General features: G+C 35.8%; 2 protein-coding genes across 3 annotated transcripts in view; one reads left to right on the top strand and one right to left on the bottom strand.

Moving 5' to 3' along the window:
• Positions 1–15,285, bottom strand: part of Etfdh (electron transfer flavoprotein dehydrogenase) — a 32,531-nt gene extending 17,246 nt beyond the window's left edge. The window contains exons 1-7 of the mRNA XM_026395962.2: positions 15,039–15,285; positions 10,013–10,153; positions 9,360–9,589; positions 7,642–7,723; positions 7,085–7,203; positions 4,798–4,875; positions 761–907 (exon numbers count right to left, since the gene is read on the bottom strand). Coding sequence (XP_026251747.1) covers positions 761–907; positions 4,798–4,875; positions 7,085–7,203; positions 7,642–7,723; positions 9,360–9,589; positions 10,013–10,153; positions 15,039–15,072 — 831 coding nt within the window. The 5' untranslated portion in view covers positions 15,073–15,285. The remainder of the gene's footprint in view (positions 1–760; positions 908–4,797; positions 4,876–7,084; positions 7,204–7,641; positions 7,724–9,359; positions 9,590–10,012; positions 10,154–15,038) is intronic.
• Positions 15,286–15,521: 236 nt separating this feature from the next.
• C10H4orf46 (chromosome 10 C4orf46 homolog) lies at positions 15,522–18,588 on the top strand. Of its 2 annotated transcripts, XM_026395956.2 has the most exons (3): positions 15,522–15,600; positions 15,769–15,983; positions 17,122–18,588. In XM_026395956.2, exons 2-3 carry the CDS (start codon positions 15,798–15,800, stop codon positions 17,275–17,277), a joined length of 342 nt encoding a protein of 113 aa, XP_026251741.1. In that variant the 5' UTR covers positions 15,522–15,600; positions 15,769–15,797; the 3' UTR covers positions 17,278–18,588. The 2 variants fall into 2 exon arrangements, with proteins under 2 accessions (XP_026251741.1, XP_026251740.1); XM_026395955.2 differs by lacking the exon at positions 15,522–15,600 and having other exon boundaries at positions 15,701–15,983.
• The last annotated feature ends 1,717 nt before the right edge of the window (positions 18,589–20,305 follow it).

Raw genomic sequence — 20,305 nt, 5'->3', positions numbered from 1 at the left:
AATTTTAAATTATCTTCATGATACTTTTTTTTTTTTTAGTATTGGTGATTGAACCCAGGGGTGCTCTACCACTGAGTAACACCTAGCCTAGAGAGAGAGAGACAGAGAGAGAGAGAGAGAGAGAGAGAGAGAGAGAGAGAGAGAGAGAGTGTGTGTGTGTGTGTGTGTGTGTGTGTGTGTTGTAGTTGGACACAATGCCTTTATTTTATTTTTTTTTATGTGGTGCTGAGTATTGAACCCAAGGCCTCGAATGTGCTAGGCGAGTGCTCTACCACTGAGCCACCACCTCCCCCCCATCTTTTTATTTTTTATTTTGAGATAGGGTCCTGAAGTTGCCAAAAGTTGGCTTCAGACTTTTGAAACTCCTGCCTCAGGCTCCCAAGTAGCTTGGATTATAGTTGTGCACTACTGTGCCCGGCTCACCTTACAATTTTGAATAAACACTTCTCTGTATAATGTGGCTATGCTACAACAGCATATGGATAACAGGTCTGATTCTACTAGGGCAGATGGTATTATTATGAAAAAAATCAAGGTTTAAATATTTCCAAGACTCATTTTAGCATCACTTGATAAAACAATTTCAAAATATAATAATTTAGATAATAATTTGATCAGTAGTATTTTCTTGCCCTTTGAAAACTATCCCAAGTATTTTTAGTTTAATGAATGTTTCAAGTCAATGAAAAATACAAATAAATTTAATTGAAAATTAACTTCTACATATCAAAATTAGAATTGTAAAAACAAATCAGGATACCTCCTTCAGTCCAATCCCATAGGTTTGGGGATCACAATTGGCCCTCAAATCAAATTTCTTGTATAGTTGCTTGGCTAGGTGTCCATGGCAACCCTCCGCAAAAACTGTGACTTTGGCATGTAGTTCTAGTCCCCGCTCAAATGTTGTCTTAAAAAGAAAATCATGTTAAATGACAATATAACATACACATTCCATTCAGTCTTAACTCAGGTATAGAAAAGACAATGCAAAAATATAATAGGAACAGAACTAAGAATACTGTTTATTATTATTATTATTATTTTTCTACTTAGTTGTACATGACAGCAGAATGCATTTCAATTCATGATACAGAAATGGAGTGCAACATTTCAATTATCTGGTTGTACACAATGTAGAGATGCATCATTCATGCAATCATACATGTACGTAGGGTAATGATGTCTATCTCTTTCCTACCCCCATACCCGCTCCCTCCCCTCCCCTTTGCCCAATCCAAAGATCCTCCATTCTTCCCATGCAACACCCCCTGCCCCCAGCACAGATCAGCATCTACTAATCAGAGAAAACACCCAGCCTTTAGTTTTTTGAGATTGGCTTACTTTTAGCTTATCCTAATATTCTCCAGCTCCATACATTTACCTGCAAATGCCATAATTTTATTCACTTTTAATGCTGAGTAATATTCCATTGTATATATACCACAGTTTATCCATTTATCTGTTGAGGGGCATCTAGGTTGCTTCCACAGTTTAGCTATTATGATTCAGCTGCTATAAACACTGATGTGGCTATGTTACTACAATATGCTGATTTAGGTATAGACTGAGGAGTGGGATAGCTGGGTCAAATGGTGGTTCCATTCCAAGTTTTCTGAGGAATCTCCACACTGCTTTTCAAAGTGGTTGCACCAATTTGTAATCCCAGCAGCAATGTATGAGTACACCTTCCCCACGCCCCCAGATCCTCTCCAACACATTGCTTGTATTCTTGATAACTGCCAAAGAATACTGTTTTAAGTGGAATCTAATTTAAATTTTATATCTTGTGTCTTGTTTTTACAATAAAGGATGCTCATGCTAAAAAAAAAAAATCCTCTACAAATGCATATAAAGTGGAAAGGTCATTTTCCAACTGTTCCTGATTTTCCAGTTTTACTACTAGCAGCAAAACCCACTTTAATAGCTTTCTTGTGAATCATTCCAGAAAATTACTATGAATAGAAAATTATAGAGAGTTTATTTATATCCTTTTATAGGATCAGGTTAAATTCTTCAGTTGATTATTTTTTCTTTTTTGCTGAACAATTTGTATGAAATGAAATGCTTTTTCCTACTATAAAATGAACTACAATGAGCATTTTTCTCCTGTAATATATTGTGCATTTATGTCTGATACATGGTAGATGCTCTATTAATAAAGTTTTTGAACAAAATAAAAAATAATCAGGAAAAATCTCTTAGAAATATATCTTAATGTTTTTCTATTCATATGTTTGCATGAATATGTGTGCACAGATATAGTCATACAATTAAAAGGTTTAAAATGGCATAATTTACAATTATTTTCACATTATAAACTGATTTGCCTAAAGCAATATACATCAAATAAAGCATTTATCTTCAATATTTGAAGAGATTCTCAAGTTCTCAACCAAATTCCAATAGTTGAACATTTAGGTTGTTTCAATGTTAATTACTGCTAGGATCAATATCCTAAGTTCTAAATATTTTCAGTCTCAGTGGTAAGAATTATTTCATCATTAACTTATTTTTGGTTACTTGAGTTTGAACATTTTTCATGTTTTTTTGTAACTTATTTTTCTTATGAAGTGTTTATACAGGTGAAGTAAGAAAAGACAGACTGACTAGTGAATTGGCAAGCTAAGGTATATGACTCTTAACGAGTTGTTTCAGTAAAATGTCAGGGAGGAAAACCTGGGTTAAACAGAGAATGGTACAACAGAGGGAGCAGAGGAATCCTTGATTTTTTTTTTTCCACTTAAAAAACTTAGATTTTGAGTTCCCAAAACTAAGACTCCATTACATTCTTCTATGTTCTTTTAGGTTAATATGTTTTTTTAAGAGATGGGGTCGTCTTATGTTGCCCAGGCTAGTCTCCAACTCAGGGGCTCAAGTGATCCTCCTGCTTTGGCCTACCACTATGTATACTACCAAACCCAGTTTCTATGCTTTCATATCTATATGAATACAATATACAAAATATACTTTTATAAATATAAAGCACAGAACACAAAAAAATTTTGAACAAATATGAGAACACAAAAAATGAAATATCAGAATGGTAGAATTTGTGTGAATTTTGTTGTGACATTAATGACTTATTTGATATTGATAAATTATTGTCATAATGTAGGAAAAATAACCAATTTTCTTTTGTTACTATAAGATAACAGTTGTCTGTTCACTTGGCAATGACTTGGAATTTCTGAGTGCATGTTTTAAGAAACAACTGCTTAGCCTGTCCTGATGGTGCATGCCTGTAATCCCAGTGGCTCAGGATGCTGAGGCAGGAGGATCAAGAGTTCAAAGCCTGCCTCAGCTATTTGGTGAGGCTCTAAGCAACTCTGTAAGACTCTGTCTCTAAATAAAATATAAAAAGGGCTGGCGATGTGGCTCAGTGGTTAAGCACCCCTGGGTTCAATCCCAGTACCAAAACAAAAAAACAAAACAACAACAACAACAACAAAAAAAAGAAACAGTTTCTTTACTGGGCATGGTGGTACATGCCTATAATCCTAGTGACTTGGGAGGCTCAGACAGGAGGATTTCAAATTCAAGGCCAGCCTCAGCAAAAATGGGCTAGGGATATAGCTCAGTGGTAATGCATCTCTGGGTTCAGTCCCCAATATAAAACAAATCCCCAAAGCCCAGTTTCTTTATCTCTACTGAAGGACTTGTTGAACCCTAATACCTCAGATGATTCTGATGTAGCCACTTAAATTGCTATATAGGAGGAAAAAGGTATAACTTACAAACTTTGCCATTTGCTTTCTCAGCAAGAAGTAATGAGAAGCATGAAGATCTACTGGAACAAACTAGACAAAGTCCTAGTTTTAAAAGTGGTAGAAAGGGGTATAAACTATCCATAAACAAACATTTACTGAGACCTAACTATGTACCGGGCATGGTGCCAGGCATTAGATCATTTCATCTCTGTCCTCATGAAGCTTATGATCTAGTTGTGAAATCAGATAATAAAGCGCAGATATGTAGTTAATTAGAATGTGAATTTGTGTTTTGCTCTAATTGGAAAGCAATGTACTTTTTTCTTGTCTTTTCCAATTAACCTTATAGGTGAGAACTCTATAAACTAATGGTTTTTCTTCCTCAGATTCAAAAACACAAATTGTGAAAATGTGAAAACCATTCAGCTGTACATTTTGAATGAGAGAAAGGCAACCAGTTTTATATCTACCAAAGGACTTGATGGTTAAAATCAGGTCAAAGTCTATCATTGTTCACCTACTGATAATAATATAAATGATTCTTATCCATAGGAATGAAAATTGTGGAGGTGGCAATGCAGGTGACTGATGACCTATATACACTTGTATGTGTTTTGAATTTTCGTTGAACTGGTAATGATACCTTATTGATTGCCTTATCAACTGAATGAAGTAAAAATTTTGAAATGTATTTTTTTGTATATTTGCATGAATTATTGTATCTATTTAAAAATTATTCTTTTTTTTAAAAGGAATCACTTTGTTTTTTAAATATTTTTTTTAGTTGTTGATGGACTTTTATTTTATTTATATGTGGTGCTGAGAATTGAACCCAGTGCCTCATACATGCAAGGTAAGCACTCTACCACTGAGCTACAACCCCAGCCCTAAAATGTTATTCTTAATTGTTGTATCTACTTGCATAAATCATGTGGAGCTCAAATTGCTTTTATATTTTTTAAACAAATATTCCATACTAATAATTATATTCTAAAACCCACATAATTATGTGTAGTTGGAGCAAGACCTAAATTACTGATTTTGAGTGTGCTCTCTTTTTTTGTCAATTTGGTAGCCATGTTACTATTACCTTTGGTGCACCATCCTTTTGTATTCCCACATCATTAGTGGCAATTCCTTTTACACTACCATCCTCATGGAAAAGGATCTAAAATGACAAAAACAAATTTGTTATCACTTCAGGATTCATACTAACCTTGAAAAGGAAGAGTAAACAGCCTTCGATTTCTTAGAATGTGAACATGTTCTCTAGATTATAGAAACACAGGCTTTGAAATGTTAAGGCAAAAAAGAGACATGCTTTTGAGGTACTCTCTTTTGGAGTACAAAAGAACATGAGTCATACTGATGGAAATAACAGCAATGCCACAAGCCTGATGAGGAAGAAAAGGAGGAGGCAAAAAGAGGTTAGTAAAATAAACTGATAATATTAAAAAAGAGACTCCCTTCAGATATAAAATCATATGTAAAGAATCTGAAATGAGAGGCTAATAACATGGATAGAGAAAGAAACTTTGAAGAAAGCCTAACTTCAGTGAATTGGGACCCCCCAAAACAAAAGGAGGATAAAAACTTCCCAGTGGTGATTATAGTTTATTTTCAGATCAAGAAGGAGGGAGGAAGATACATCGAAAGTGTAATTTTGCAAATGAGAAACAGTATCACTCTATAATCCTCATATTGGTTCCATTACACATTTTGTACTTTTCCCTCCAAAGAGCATTTTTCTTCAGAGAGGAAACAAACGACAGATTATAAAGAAACGAGAGTAGGAAGGCAAAACAAGGGTTAATAGGAATGGATATGGGAAAAAATGAACTGAAGTCTAGTTTAGGGTATCAAAACAAAATTGGAAAATAGATCAATCTTCTGTTGGCAACAATCATTAAAGAACTGAGGAAAAGATATGGGGGGGGGGAACGAGGAAAAGAGGAGAAAGACAAGACATTCTCAGTGTGTGCATATAATCAAAAAGTGAAAATCATAGGTTCTACAAATCACCTACCTGTGATTTTGACACTGATCCCAATCAAGAATGTCTAATAAGGAGAAATGTAAATCCCACACTGGGGTCCAAAAAACCAAATGCATATGTATCAGCTGGGAAAACAAATTTGTAACAACAGGTATAACAGGGATCTGTGTTTTATTTGACTTATATACTGTAATGGTCAAAACAAATTTTTAAAATCTGAATTTTTCTCAGTACCAAAGAAAACTGCCCCATCCCTCACTTTTCTTTCAGCATTTCTTCTAGCCAAGCTCTAACTGCAAATGCTTAATCTGTCGCAGATATATGGGAGTCTTTTAAAAAAATCTAAATAAACACAATGACAGTTTTACATTCCAAGGATGTCTCCTTAGGGCTTTGGAGTTGTCACTCTGAAATGTGAACATCAAGAAGGATGCCATCAGGTCTTTTTGTCTCTGTGGGAATTTGGGTTGCCTGAGTCCAAGTAATGTGCTGCTTATCAAAAGAACACAACTTTTATTCTTCCTTTCAATAATGACAATTATTATATATTTTGTAACAGACTGTATCTAGTTTGCTGCTTTAGAAGGAAGAGATTTCTTGACATTCTTTGCAGTCTTGATTTAATGTTCATTCAATAATAAAGCTATTTCTTTTATTTTAAACAATTTGTGGAGAGGATTCTTCTGGGTTGGCAGAAGATTTTAATAATTTTCCCAATAACACATAATGAGGATCAACAGTTTGATGTAGTTGCCAAGAAAATTACTTTCAGGGAACAGAAGTTTTTAGTATGAAGAAGATAACAGTCCTGTTCTATATTAGACTTGAAGTAATTTATTCTGAGTGAAGTATAAAGGGGGATAAAATGATATGAAGTCAATTATTAAAAGGATAAAAAGGAACATGTTCTGAAGACAGCAACGAGAATACTCAAGGAACTCAAATTACATCATGTGATGACTGAAAAGAATATTTAGTCTTGGAAAGAAAAAACTCCATAGTAAAGGTGAGCCAGGAGATAGCAAGGCCTAAATATAATTGGAAAGTTGTCCTTGAAAGGGTATATGTATTTGTTCTGTATAGCATAAAATAGTATTTTCTGTTCAATATAAGGGAGAGGTTACTGTTAGTCTACACACCCAGAAGAGTATTTTTCATTCCTTATGGTGTTTAATCAGAAATTGGAAAATCACTTGATGAGGGTACAATATAAGGAATTCAAGTACTTTCAGATTTGATCTTTTTAAGGTTCCTCAATCTTATAATTGTTAATTCCTATGCCATTTCTAAAATATATCCTCACCTCTGTAAAATTATTGGTTTATTTACAGAAGAAAAAGAAATTGTTTCCTACAAACATTAAAAACAAGACTATACAAACCTCGGCAGCAGCATACCCTGGATACACTTCAACACCAAGGGCCTCTGCTTGTTCTCCCATCCAACTCACTAAATGTCCCAAGCGTACAATGTAATTGCCATGATTGTTCATTGGAAGACCTACAAATACATGCTTAATTTGTAAATCTGACTTTTTTGTTAATAAACATTTAAAAAATATACTTTTTAATTTAATACTTAAAATATACTTTTTAATTCTAATCAACTTGTACTTCTGCATATATGTATACATTATGTTGATGGTCATAATTTCAATACTTTTTATAATTTTGATTTAATTTAGTTCTAATTTACTAAATTAAAAACATTAAATTAAAAATTCCTGGTTGGCTTCCAAGGCTATCATGATTTTTCCAGACTGGAAGTCAAAAGAACTGGGTTTTACTCCTGCTTTCCCACCAGTTAGTTGTATATCTTTGGCTAAATATTTCAAATCTCTGAATATCGGTTTTCTCATCTGCAAAGGAAGGAATTTCTCTAAATGAAATGTACTTCCTTTCAGGTGTGGAATTTCACTGTTCTAGAACTATTTTCTACCTGGAAGAATTGGCACAGGAATTCTGTATTTCTCTGTTAAAATCCCAAATCTGTCTTCTGTTACAGGAGTGTTAAGAGGAGCCTAGAAACAAAAGAAAGAAAACTTTTTAGTTTTAATTTGTAAGGGCAAAAAACCCCAACAAAAACAAAACAACAAACCCCCCACAAAAAACCAACTACCTTTTGAATTTAGTTGACACAATATGGAAAGGGAATCCCCTCCCTCATCTTCCTTTCAGGCTTTTCTTTGAAAATCTTTTAACTGCAAATCCTTTTTCTGTCTTTTTGAGTGGATGGGCATCTTTTTAAAAACCAAATAAGTCTCTTTCCAGTTTTGCATCCCAGAAACCCCTTTCTTGGGGGTCTGGGAAACATCTTTGCAATGTGAACATTATGTTTCCCTGTCCCTACAGGAGTTTGGCCTAGATGCTTGACTCCAAGTTGAAATTTCTTGCTTTTTGAAAAAAAAAAAATTAGAAAAGTTTTATTTTTCCTTTGGATAAAAGTAATTAACATACATACAATGAATTTCATCTCCAAATATGTATGTGTTTGTGTGTATGTACATACATGTGTGTATGTGTATGTACCAAAGCAATAAAGGGGTCTGACACAAAAAAAATGTTTTCTATCAGAACTGATATCATGCTGATAATAATTCAATGATATTTCTGCTATAATATTGACCAAATATTTAATTGAGCAAAATTACTTTTATTTTCAAGAGTACAATCTTTTGTAAAGGAGAGCAAAATGAAATTTACTCCATATAAAAAGAATACAAATGATATTTATACACTTTTTTGATTTTTGTTTTGTTTTTGTGCTGCTGGGGATCAAACCCAGGGCCTCATACATGCTAGTTAAGTGTTCTACCACTAACTTACATCCCCAGCCCAATATTTATAAACTTTTTTGTCCTTCAGCCAGAGTATTAAAAGACACTGAATATTCTAACCCTAGAACAGGATAGGCATTAAAAAACTGAGACTGTAAGATTTTAATAAAGTTCATAGAAATTTTATTTGAAAGCAGTAAAACTAGCTCTTGGTCCTCTGCATATCACACCTGTAGCTTTTTTTGGTGAGTCATGAGAGGACACAGCAACTAATTTCTTTAGAAAATTACATTATCCTCTTTGACTTTAGATATAACATTGTTCTAGAAAATTTTATATAATGCTTTAAGAACAATAATACAAATATCTATAGAAACAAGTTAAAAAATAAAAATAAAAAAAGCACAAATACTCATGGATCTTTCCCAAATCATGCCTTCCCATAAGTCCAGTACATAAATATAATATGTAGAAGGCATTATATAAAAATAAGAGTAAAAAAAAATCTTTTTTTTTTTTTTTTGGTACTGGGGATTGAACTCAGGGGCACTCAACCACTGAGCCACATCCCCAGATTTAGAGACAAGAGTCTCACGGAGTTGCTTAGCGCCTCACTTTTGCTGAGGCTGGCTTTGAACTCGTGATCCTCCTGCCTCAGCTTCCCAAGCTTCTGGGATTATAGGTGTGCACCACAGCACCCAGTGAGCCAATATATTATAATTCTGATAAGGGCTAACATGTTTGCAATTTTCAAATTTAAACATCTATACATATGTATACAATTACCCCCTAAAAGAATTACATGATAAGGGTTCTTCTATTCCATAATTTGGAAAAAGAGATACAGTATAGACTCTATAAAAGAAGCAATTTTTCATACCCCCCTTTCCTTCCAGTCTGGGAAGAGTTCCTGAAAAGCACGCGGATCAAGGCAAGCCCCTGAGAGGGTATGAGCGCCTATCTGAGCAGCTTTCTCCACTAGACACACACGGATGTCCTTTTCATGTTCAGCAGCCAACTGCTTTAAACGAATAGCTGCAGAGAGCCCTGCAGGGCCGGCACCAACTATTACCACATCCGCTTCTTCTGCAAATCTTTCCATGTTCACTCCTGTTAAAAATAAATAAAATTAATATTAATTAATTTTAATATTAAGATTAATATGACCTAATAATCACAAGAAATTACATGCTGGTATACAAACGACCTGCTATGCTTTAGTGTTACTTATAGAAATTCCCTCTGTTTTGCATAAAGATACTACATATATTATTGTATAAGTTTGATGCTCTCTTAGGTTCTATCCCAGTGCATATCTTATGTTAGCTTCCATAAAGCAACTTTTGACTTTGAGATTATCATAAATTTATTAAATATTTACTTATCTATGTAGTAATATATAACACACTTGGTAAAGCCATAAAATATTATTAGATGATTTTAAATTATCATGAAAAATAAAATATTCCTCTCCACAAAGTGATATAAAGTATCTAGAAAAGTTTCAACAATTTTACACAAATTATTACTTACCTTCCCATCGCTTGTCTTTATCCCGGGGATAAATAGTATAGTGGGTAGTGATTTGAGGTACAACAGAAGTTGAAGACCATCTTGTAGCACAGAGAGGTAGATAATTTTTCTTAATTTTTAAGGCATGAAAGCAATGATAGGCTGTATAAAAATTATGAACATTATTTTATTTTTTAAAATTAGTTCTCGTTAGGAGTAAACTGAAAAAAACATAAGCTGAATGACTGTTTTTTTTTTTTTTTAATCATTATTGTTTGTTTTGGTACTGGGGATTGAACCCAGGGGTAACTAAACCACATCTCCAAACTTTTTTTTTCAATGTTTTATTTTGAGACAGATTCTCCCTAAGTTGTTCAGGGGCTTGCTAAATTGCTGAGGCTGGCCTTGAACTTGCAATTCCCCTGTCTCAGCCTCCAGAGCCACTGTTGGGATTCCAGGCATGTGAAACTGAGCCCCACTTGAATAGCTTCTTAAAAAATGATTCAAATGTGAGCAGATTCTATTCTTTCTTAGATAGGCAATTCAGTTAGCATTTGGTCACAAAGTTTGTGAATTTTAGATATTTAAAAACTATCTAATAAACAAGAGAAGGGACAGAATAATGAACAAATAAAAAGAGTTCAGAAGTAGAATACACAAAAGGATGTGGTATATGATAAAGATGCTATTCCAAATCATGAGGAGATAGTCACTTATTAGAGGTTCAAAAATAGATGAAAGCCATTTGGAAAAATGTATATCCTATTCCTTATGCCAAATAAATTCCCTTTCAACAAAGATTTTGACAGAACTATCACAGTATAAAACACTGAGATATGCCCATAAAATCTTTAATTTTCCTCCCTTTGAATGTGAGTTGGACATATAGAATAGTTTCTAGCAAGAAAGAATACTAAAAGAGAAAAATATCACCTTTACAGTAGAGAAATATGACTTTAACCAAGTGATCAAGTTTAAATATCACCAGCAAGACCTATTGGTATCATACATCAATATGCTGCAATGAAAAGGATTCTTCACTTCTATAAAATACACGCTCAAAATCTTTAATCTCTCTGTAATCAAGATAAATCACAAGACATTCTACAAAATACCTGACAAATATACATAAAAGTCTCAAGGTCATGAAAGATAAGAATTAATATAGGAACTGTCACAATTAAGTAGACCAAGTAAATGCAAGGTGGTACTCTGGACTGAATACTGGAACAGAAAAAGGAAATCTGAATAAAGTTTGTAGTTAATTAGTAGTATTTCATTAATGTTAATTTCTCAGTTTTGATAATTATTCTATGGTTATGTAAGACATTAAGCTTAGCAAAGGGTATATGGGAACTCTGTATTATCTTAGCAACTCATCTAAGTTAAAAATTATTTTGAAATAAAAAGTTAAAAGATTATTCCCCTTCTCGGTCTATTCCCTAAAGCCCTAACAAGAGCATGCTACAGGGACACTGCTACATCGATGTTCATAGCAGCTCAATTCACGATAGCAAGACTGTGGAACCAGCCTAGATGCCCTTCAATAGATGAATGGATAAAAAAAATGTGGCATTTATATACTATGGAGTATTACTCTGCATTAAGAAACGACAAAATCATAGAATTTGGAGGGAAATGGATGGCATTAGAGCAGATTATGCTAAGTGAAGCTAGTCAATCTTTAAAAAACAAATACCAAATGACTCCTTTGATATAAGGGGAGTAAACAAGGACAGGGCAGGGACGAAGAGCTTGAGAATAAGATTTACATTAAATAGGGATGAGAGGTGGGAGGGAAAGGGAGTGAGAAGGGAAATTGCATGGAAATGGAAGGCGATCCTCAGGGTTATACAAAATGTCATATAAGAGGAAAGGAGGGGCAAGACAAGATAATACAAATGGAAGAAATGATTTACAGTAGAAGGGGTAGAGAGAGAAAAGGGGAGGGGAGGGGAGGGGAGGGGAAGGGAGGGGGGATAGTAGAGAATTGGACAGACAGCAGAATACATCAGAAACTAGAAAGGCAATATGTCAATCAATGGAAGGGAAACTGATGTGATACAGCAATTTGTATACGGGGTAAAAGCGGGAGTTCATAATCCACGTGAATCAACCGTGTAATATGATGTATTAAGAACTATGTAATGTTATGAACGTCCAATAAAAAAAAAAAAAAAGATTATGGTAGTATAAAAATTAACTCAAAAAGAAGTTCAAAGACTGAAATATAAGAGTTAAAACTATAAAATATTGGTGTAAATTATTGATATGACAACCAAAAGCACAAACAAAAGAAAAAAATAATTAAAATGCATTTCACCAAAATGAAAAACTTTTGTGCTAATAAGGATACCATTAAGAAAGTGAAAAGTGGCCTGGGGTTGTGGCTGTGGTAGAGCACTTGCCTAGCATGTGTGAGGCACTAGATTTGATCTTCAGCACCACATTAAAAAAAATAAATAAATAAAGTTATTATGCCCATCTACATCTAAAAATATTTTTTTAAAAAAGAAAATGAAAAGATAATCCATACAAGGGAAAGCATAATTGTAAATCATATATGTGATAAGAGACTTGTATCTAGAATATCTTCAGTCTATACAAAGAAATCTTATATCTAATAACAAAAAGACACCTAAACCAATTAAAAAGTGGGCAAAGGATTTGAATAGATGTTTTCCCAAAGAAACACATTAAAAGATGCTCAACATCATTGAACATAGGGAAATGCAAATCAAAACCATGAAATACCACTTTATATTCACTAGGATGGTTATATTCAAGAAGACAGTACTGGCAAGGATGTGGAAATATTGAAAACCTCACATACTGCTAGTGGGAATATAAAATGGTACAACTTTTTGGGAAACAGGTTAAACAGGGTTTTCAAAGATAAATGAAAACATGTCCACACAAAAACTTGTACATAAATGTTTATAGCCACAAAGTGGAAAAAACCCAAATGTAAACTAGTAAATGGATAGTGATGTACTCATACAATTAAATAATATTCAGCAATAAAAACGAAAAATTGATAGTACTGATAGATGCTACAACATGGATAATCCTTGTGAATAACATTGCAAAATGGAAGAAGCCAGCCACAAAAATACAAAAGTAAAGTCTATCTCCTCAGTGTTTGAATTTATTAATAGCAATGATGTTTTTAGCAAGTTACTTCTCCTTATCCATTTACTATAAGGTTTATAGTCAATCTATGAAGGATCTAGAATATGTCTTATACAAAGCAAGTTTTAAATACCTATTTGTTAACTGGATAGGTGCCTTCCTAGTTAACAACTGTTATAGAGAAGCCTGCAAATCTCTGTTTAATTTCTGGTATAATAACAATAAGGCCTTTCCTAATTTTCAAAATGTCACTACTATGAAGCATCTATCTACAAATGAATAAACTTCTAAAATGTGTTGTAAACAGTAAATAGCAAAGATCAACAAAATAATTTCAGTGGATTTGGACTGTATAATTTACTCTTTTGTGGACATACTGATGGCTAAGAATTTTATCCTTTCATCACTTTATGAGATATATGAGGCAGCTACAATCCCCATTTACAGAAGATACAAATAAATTCAAACGCAATCTCAATTTTAACAGTCTGTCAAGTTATGAGACTATTAATCAACTTGAAATTATCTCTGAAGTCACTGAATTTGAGGCTGTGGTAAAATTGTTTTCTTTCTTTCCAATTAACTGAAGATGACATGTTTGAATAAAGATCAGCCTGGCAAACGCTAATTATTTTTATTCAGTACCCAATTGCAAGTTGAATGTATCCTCCCCACCTCCATGTACTGGGGATTAAAATCAAGGGTGTTCTACTACCAAGCTACATCCCCAGTCCTGATTTCTTCCAGGGGATCTTTAAAAAAAAAAAAAAAGCCACAGCCTTTTCTGAAAACAAATGAAATCTCTTACTTTAGAGATTTCAGTTAGGCACTGTGAATTTGGGTTAAGAAGTGAAGTCACAAAGTCCACTGAACCCATAACACCATCATATCACTCACACTGATTTGGACACCGCAGAACACTGGAGTTCCAACTCTTTGCTCACACTAGTGCTAACACCAGGTTAGGAAAATGGCAATGAGTAAGTATTTAAAGAAAAAAGAGTTACTGGGCTAAGACTGAATGCACCTAAATTAGGCTGTAGAGTAGATAGCATCTGACATTACCAATGGTCAACAAAACAAAGAATATCCATGCATTAGGTGCACAATAGATTCACGGGTAACAGAAACTTTATAAGGGGACCAAATTTAACAAAATTCTACTTTCATGAAATTTAATACGAACATCTTGAACTTTAAACATTTATTCTTGTTTAAGCATTATTTTATAACCAAAACTTCGTTTAAAATATATAGCAAGTTTTAACTTGGAATTTAAGGTCTTCTAAACTTTGTTTGAATTTAAAAAATACATATTGTTTTAAAGTAAAACTTTATAAAAACGTGTAACAGCGTCAAGGTGCACCCAAAACGATAAGCCTCTAGTTAATTTTAGATAATGCAGAAAAATTCCTAACTCCAGATATAATTTGTGACTTGGGCAGCATATGAATGTTAATCACGATGTGACAGATCAGACTTCAAATTCTTAAGACTAGACTAGGATGACTGCAAGACGAGTCAGGTCAGGACCAAGAAGAAAAACTGTACAAATATTATTTTTTCCCACTCTTAGCAAGGCAACATATAGCACCTGAGCTTTGGGATGTGCATTAGGACCAAGATTTAGGAACACTCAATTCAGAAGTCCACTGAGGGGGCCGTGTTGACAACTTTCCTCTGCCCGTGACCTTTAACCTAGTTATGAATTCTCCCAATTGTGGCAACCCCAAGGGGAGGAAGCCAGGGTCCATTTCCAGAGGCAGACAGGGTCCACCTCTGCCCCAGTCTAGCCTGAGAAAATAGACGAGAGGTGGGACGGGAGGGGTGTCTACAGCCCCGAGGCGTGGGCTAGTCTGTTTCGCCCAAATCCTTCACCTTCCTTCACTGGTCCCCACCAGGAGTTCCCTCTCACCCGGGCAGGACAGCTTGGCTAGCCGCACCAACATGTTCAAAATAATCAGGACTTTCTCTGTCGGACACCACGGAAGAACTTGTCTGAGACTCGCGGAGGGCGCTGGACCTCTATGCCACGGGGGGCGCCATCACCTGCCAGGTTACACCTACTCTCCGGCTAAAGTTTGCCTTTCGGATCCACCGACCGCCCTTGCTTCGCGGCGTCCCCGCCTCCCTCCCTCTCTGCGCGGGCGCCACACATGACGCGACAGCAAAAACAGGTTTCCGGGTCAAGTAGCAAAAGAGAAAGAGACTTCAAGTCCCAGGCGCCCTGCGGCTTCAGGTTGAGGATTGAGCCTGCGCTTCCTCCTGACCCACGCACCAGTAGGCCAAAGGTCTAGCTCTAAAGCCGAATTGGGGCGGGAGAGTCGCGCAAGGTACCCCGAAAACGCATGCGCACGAGCAGTAAGTGGCAGCAGGAGTCGGGAGACGCGCACAGCACCCTGGGAGTTGTAGTCTTCTGCCCCGGCAGAACTGGAGGCCCAACAGGAGGTTTGCGCAGGAGCGGTGAGCCGCCCAAGGTGACTTGACTGACGTCTGATTGGCTGTCGCGAAAAACGAAAAGTCTTTGTGGTCTTGGACTGAGATCCACGAGAGGACGGGGCGGGACTTCGGGGGGGAGGAGGCGGAGCCTCTGGGCTTTGGGCGCGAGCGATTGAAAGACTGTTGGTGTCGGTTCTGCTGTTTAGGTCCGGCTCTGCGGTCCCAGCCTTTTCCCATGGCTGATCCTGAGGAGTTTCGTGTTTCTTCGCCTCCCCCACCGCCTCCCTCCTCTCCTTCTTCTTCCGACGTTTCTTCAGCATCTTCCCCCGGTGTCCCAATGAGTTTGGGCTGGCGGGATTCGAGCAGGAGCAGTGGCCGAACCGTGGACCCACTGGAGGAAGTGGAGCTGCAGATAGGAGATGTGAGTGTCGCGTTGCTCTATAAGTCTGGGACCGCGTCCCCTTTGGGGATTTTCTTAAGATAGACCCTACCGAGCCCGGGAGACGGAGGGAGCCGGGCCCAGCCCTACACCAGCTGCCACATCCGAAGGGTGGGCGATGATAACGGCTAAAGTGCCAGCCCATACAGAAATTCTGCCTGTAGATTTCGAGTCAAGGAATTAAGGAGCTGTCTCTCCACTGCCCCACCCCTGTTGTCTTTTTGCTTCGACTTCTGGTTTCAATCATCTGCTGTAACCCGAAACCATGCATCTCATCTGCGCTTGTTGGTGCCAGATCTTTCTGCCCGCTCTTCTCCCACTTTTAAATGCGCGATCCGGTAGCCTTGCTGCCTGTTGGTGATTTGGACCCAGCTGTGATTTCTTTCTGAGGGACTTAGAGCTCGCTGTTCTACTTGGCCATCTGCCCAGAGCCAGCTGGTAATGCTATTGTCTCCCAGGCTTGCTTTGCGCTGGACCCATCTGGGAGGGCTTAGTCACAGCCCCTGACGTCTCTGTCGGTTTCTTTAACTGTTTAGTACAGGACTTCTCCCTATGAATGCTAAGGAATGCATAGTCTGGAAGATTTCTGTTAAATCTCCGATTTTCAGAAACTAGCACCTAGCCTCCCAACCTTATCACATATACCATTGGAGCCCAGTGGTGGGGGTCACAAATTCCGTATTTATGGACGCTTGAGTGTGGCAAGTGGAGTGAAGTTTGTAACGCATGACCTTCCTGGGGTAACTTGTGGAATAGACCTTCCTGTGCACATTGGAAACTGGGGACTGAACTCAAATTCTTTTCCTTCCTTCCTTCTTTCTGTCTCTTTCTCTCTCTCCCTCCCTCCCTCCCCCCCCCTCTTGATGAATCAGGATCTATTTTTACAGAATAAGACTGGTTACAAGTAAATATGTAAAATTAATTCCTGGTGTGTTATCTGGGAACAGTGTTTGCTTAGGTTCCCTGAAAGAGTTAGCATTTTAATTTGAAAATCTATTACTTTTAAAGAAAATAACTTGGGCATTGGGTTTAAAGTATTGAGCGAATTTAACTTAGACTATAAAATGAGATGAGAATTTTAAAAATAAACTTATGTTTTTGTTTTTTTTTTTAATTTCAGGCAGCTTTTTCTCTAACCAAACTTCTCGAAGCCACATCTGCAGTATCAGCTCAAGTGGAAGAGCTTGCCCTCAAATGTACAGAAAATGCACGTTTCCTTAAAACCTGGCGGGACCTCCTGAAAGAAGGCTATGACTCTTTGAAACCTGACAACTGATTTGGCCTGCTTAGCTAGCTGTTCCAGCAATGGACCGTGTAACATACTTCTTAACATACGATTTTTGCACATGTACTGCATACATAGGATGATCTGTTTCCAGCAGTTCTGTATACTCACAGAACTTTTTCTTGACTTTTATGAAAGCAGAATACTGATATTTTTGATGCAGACCAGTATTTGTTTATTCTTAAATACTTTCTGCCATCTAAACTTTTGTAGAATCCTTTATGGAAGTTAATTCCATCAGTAGATAATGTTAATAGTGCCACAGGACTACCAGTAGCATACTACACAGAACATTATTTAAAAGAAGATGCAAGAATAGTAGAATTTGAAGTTGAGCTTCAATTTATGGCCCAAAGGAGGTAACTAAGGTTTCTAATGATGAATCCACCTCCATTAGGGTAAATTCTCCAAAACCAGTGACTAAGTCTTGCTTTTATATCCTCAGCACCTGAAACAGTGTCACACAATACTTGCTAAATGCTTGTTGAATAAAAGACTTGAGAAACATAACTAAAAGCTTTTTTTCCTTCATGTTTTTAGCATGAAGACTGTAATTGTTTTTCAAAAATGTATGAATCTGAACTTCATTGACTTGAAGGAAAACATTGTTTTTTAAATGGGGATTTGAACTTTGATGATAGTTTCTTAAAATATAATTTTTTTTTGCCTTTCTAAGATGCTTTTTAAAAAAGGATGTCTGAAATGAAAGCACGTCTGGAAAGAATGCATGTTTTTGCCCTATTTGTGGTTAATTGCTTTTATCTTTAATATTTCTTGTATTTTACATTTTGAATGTTTGAGTACTATCTTAAAAATATCTTATCAAATTTTTGACTCAGTACTATTACTGAGTTGCAAGTTACTTACATAATAATTCTAAAGAAATTGCTCTGTTTCCAGAATATCAAATTTAAATGAAGTAATTGTTTTCATATTATTTGATCTCAGTGACAATGTTCTATTTTATGTGTCTTGTATCTTATATTGCTTTTTGTTGGTTTGTGTCGTGTGTCAACAACTGAGCTAGCTCTAATGCTCTACTATATATAATTTTTAAACATATTTGATGTGGCATCTTAATTCTTTGTAGATATGGAGATGTGTACAGAAGTATATTCTTAAAGCCCCATAGTGGGGGTGATACAAGGGGACATATGGATGGGCAAAGAATAGTTTTGTTTAGCATATTAGGTCATAGTTCTTGATTAATTATTTTAGTTAAAGATCACACATGTTGTGTGATTTTTATACCAAAGAGATGCTTACTTCAGTATTATAAAAATATTTTTCTTATATATTCTGAAAGTTGCAATTTTTAAAATGTCTAAAAATAAACTTATTAAAAGCAAATATTGTTTCCATTTCTTTGGGCTTATTATTTTAAAGGTTTTGATATATTGCAAATAGGACAAATTATCAATTTAAAGAATCAGTGTATTCCAGGCTAGGGTTGTATATCAGTGGTAGAACACCTGCCTCTCAGGAGTGAGGCACTGGGTTCAATCCTCAGCACCACATAAAAATAAATAAAAATATTGTGTCCATGTACAACTTAAAAAGAGAATCCATCTTCAACTTAAAAAAAAGAGAATCAGTATATTCCTACAATGAAGATTTTATAAATAGCATTTTCCTATTCAGATTTGTGTGTGTTTGTGTGTGTGTGTGTGTAAATGTTAATTTCAGATATATTGAAAGCCTACTTTGTTACCTCTTCAATCTTGTTCCCTCCTTTCTTCCCTAAACGTAACTACTGTCCTAGAGATGGTGTATATTCTAGTTTGTGTGTTCATATTTTTAGTACACAGGTATTTTTTGAAGCACTACAAACTATTGTTTTATGTATTTTTATTTGGTAGCTGGCCTGCAGATGGCCCTACTGGTCCCTTGCCTGCTGCTATCCATGTCCCTGGGCACCACTCAGTAGTGCTGATGTGTGTAACCACCAGAATATCAAGAAAATGCAGTGAATGATTTCTCAGACCCTATTTTTGTCCTTTTTCTATTTTTGTCTTTGATCTGTTAGGTATATTTCAACCACCTTATCTAGACTGGTTTGTCTTTATTTTGATTATGGAGTCTCCTTGACTAATGGTTTTTATTTTTAATGTACTCTTACCAAGTAGTTCTGTTTTTTTTTTTTAAATAGGAAATGTCATTAAGATATCCTATTAGTCCTTCTAATAATTAAAAAATATATATTTAGGTGTTTAATCCAACTGAAATTTTTTTCTTATTGTATGATTTTAGAATCTTTTTTATTTTTGCATGTGTATAGCTGTTCCTCCAAGTACTCTTGTTTCAGTGCAACATCTGTTGTTCACTTATCATGTAAAAGTGCCAGTTCTGAGCTCCCTATTCTTTTCTTTTGATCTATTTGCTTACGCACTCCCAGCCAAGTCTCTATGTAAATTTCCCTTGTTTTAGCTGTACCATAAATGTGATTTGTATGTGTTTCCCCGCATCACAGTTTTTTTAAGTTAAAAAAGAAAAAAAAATGTTACTGATTTCTAATTGTTTTCAGTTGCAGTCATTTTAGGTTAATTCCTCCTAAGGATTTTATAACAATCGTTCTGTGGGTATTTTTTGTTAATTCCTTAGCTGTAAACTTAAAGCTGCTGGTGTTTGGAATCCAGTAGCCCACAGCTTAGCTTTACATACATTGGTATTACCATGTGTGGTGCACAGAGAAGTTCATTTTTGTTTGGTATGGGGTCTTCCACCAGGGATCAAGCAATTCTGCTTTCAGCCTCTCAAGTGCTCAGACTATAAGCATGCACCACCATGTCTAGCCTGTGATGATGGTTAATTTTATAATGTAAATTTAACTGGCCACAGGTGTCCAGATATATGGTCCAACACAGCATTCTGGGATTTTCTTTCTTTTTTTTTTTTTTTTTGGATGAGGTTAATTTTTAAATTTATAGAATGAGCAAAGTAGAGAACATTCTGTAATATAGGTGGCCTCAACCAATCACTGAATGTCTGACTAGAACAAAGGGTTGACTGTCTTTCTAAC

Source organism: Urocitellus parryii, chromosome 10 (assembly GCF_045843805.1).
Source record: "Urocitellus parryii isolate mUroPar1 chromosome 10, mUroPar1.hap1, whole genome shotgun sequence".
Classification (NCBI taxonomy): Eukaryota; Metazoa; Chordata; class Mammalia; order Rodentia; family Sciuridae; genus Urocitellus; species Urocitellus parryii.
The sequence above is the reverse complement of the archived record's forward strand: the minus strand, read 5'-3'. Positions and strand labels throughout refer to the sequence as shown.

Bases quoted from the DNA above. Each gene is read 5' to 3' on its own strand.
- C10H4orf46 (XM_026395956.2), top strand. From the start codon at position 15,798: ATGGCTGATCCTGAGGAGTTTCGTGTTTCTTCGCCTCCCCCACCGCCT. The intron at 15,984-17,121 runs GTGAGTGTCGCG...TTTTAATTTCAG, and splicing joins TGGAGCTGCAGATAGGAGAT to GCAGCTTTTTCTCTAACCAA.